This window comes from Chaetura pelagica, unplaced genomic scaffold (assembly GCF_000747805.2).
Source record: "Chaetura pelagica isolate M959 unplaced genomic scaffold, ChaPel_1.0 scaffold221, whole genome shotgun sequence".
Classification (NCBI taxonomy): Eukaryota; Metazoa; Chordata; class Aves; order Apodiformes; family Apodidae; genus Chaetura; species Chaetura pelagica.
The window spans coordinates 11250592-11250986 of record NW_009952533.1 but is presented as its reverse complement, the minus strand read 5'-3'; the positions used below and the strand labels follow the sequence as shown (position 1 = coordinate 11250986).

Below are 395 nucleotides of genomic sequence, written 5' to 3'. Positions count from 1 at the left end.
GCACACACAAACTGCGCACCCGAGAAGCTCGCGCGTAGGTCTCGGGGTTGGATTTTGGTTTCTTTTTTAATTTATTTTTTGTCTCTGTGTCACTTCTGAAATGTTCTAAAAGTACAACAAAAGAAGTGTTTTCCTGCCGGTTTAAGTGGAGCCAGCGAGCTCTCGGCCTCCGCAGCCCCCCGCACCGCTGGCCCCGCAGTCCCGTGTCTCGAAAAGGGCAACGGGCGTGGGGAGGGGGGAGCCTGACTCTGAAACTCACCCATTTGCATTTTAATTGGGGGTAGAATAATTAACCCGGGTTTGGAACTGTAGAGGCAGGCGCGGGGCGGCCCCATGTGTGGCCAGCACCCAGGGGAACTGCTTTTACTCCCGCCTGCAGAGGAGACGGTGCGGGG

General features: G+C 55.9%; 1 protein-coding gene across 1 annotated transcript in view; it reads left to right on the top strand.

The window, feature by feature from the left end:
* Positions 1 to 333: 333 nt before the first annotated feature.
* Positions 334 to 395, top strand: part of CDS1 (CDP-diacylglycerol synthase (phosphatidate cytidylyltransferase) 1) — a 46595-nt gene continuing 46533 nt past the window's right edge. The window contains exon 1 of the mRNA XM_010009008.1: positions 334 to 387. Coding sequence (XP_010007310.1) covers positions 334 to 387 — 54 coding nt within the window. The remainder of the gene's footprint in view (positions 388 to 395) is intronic.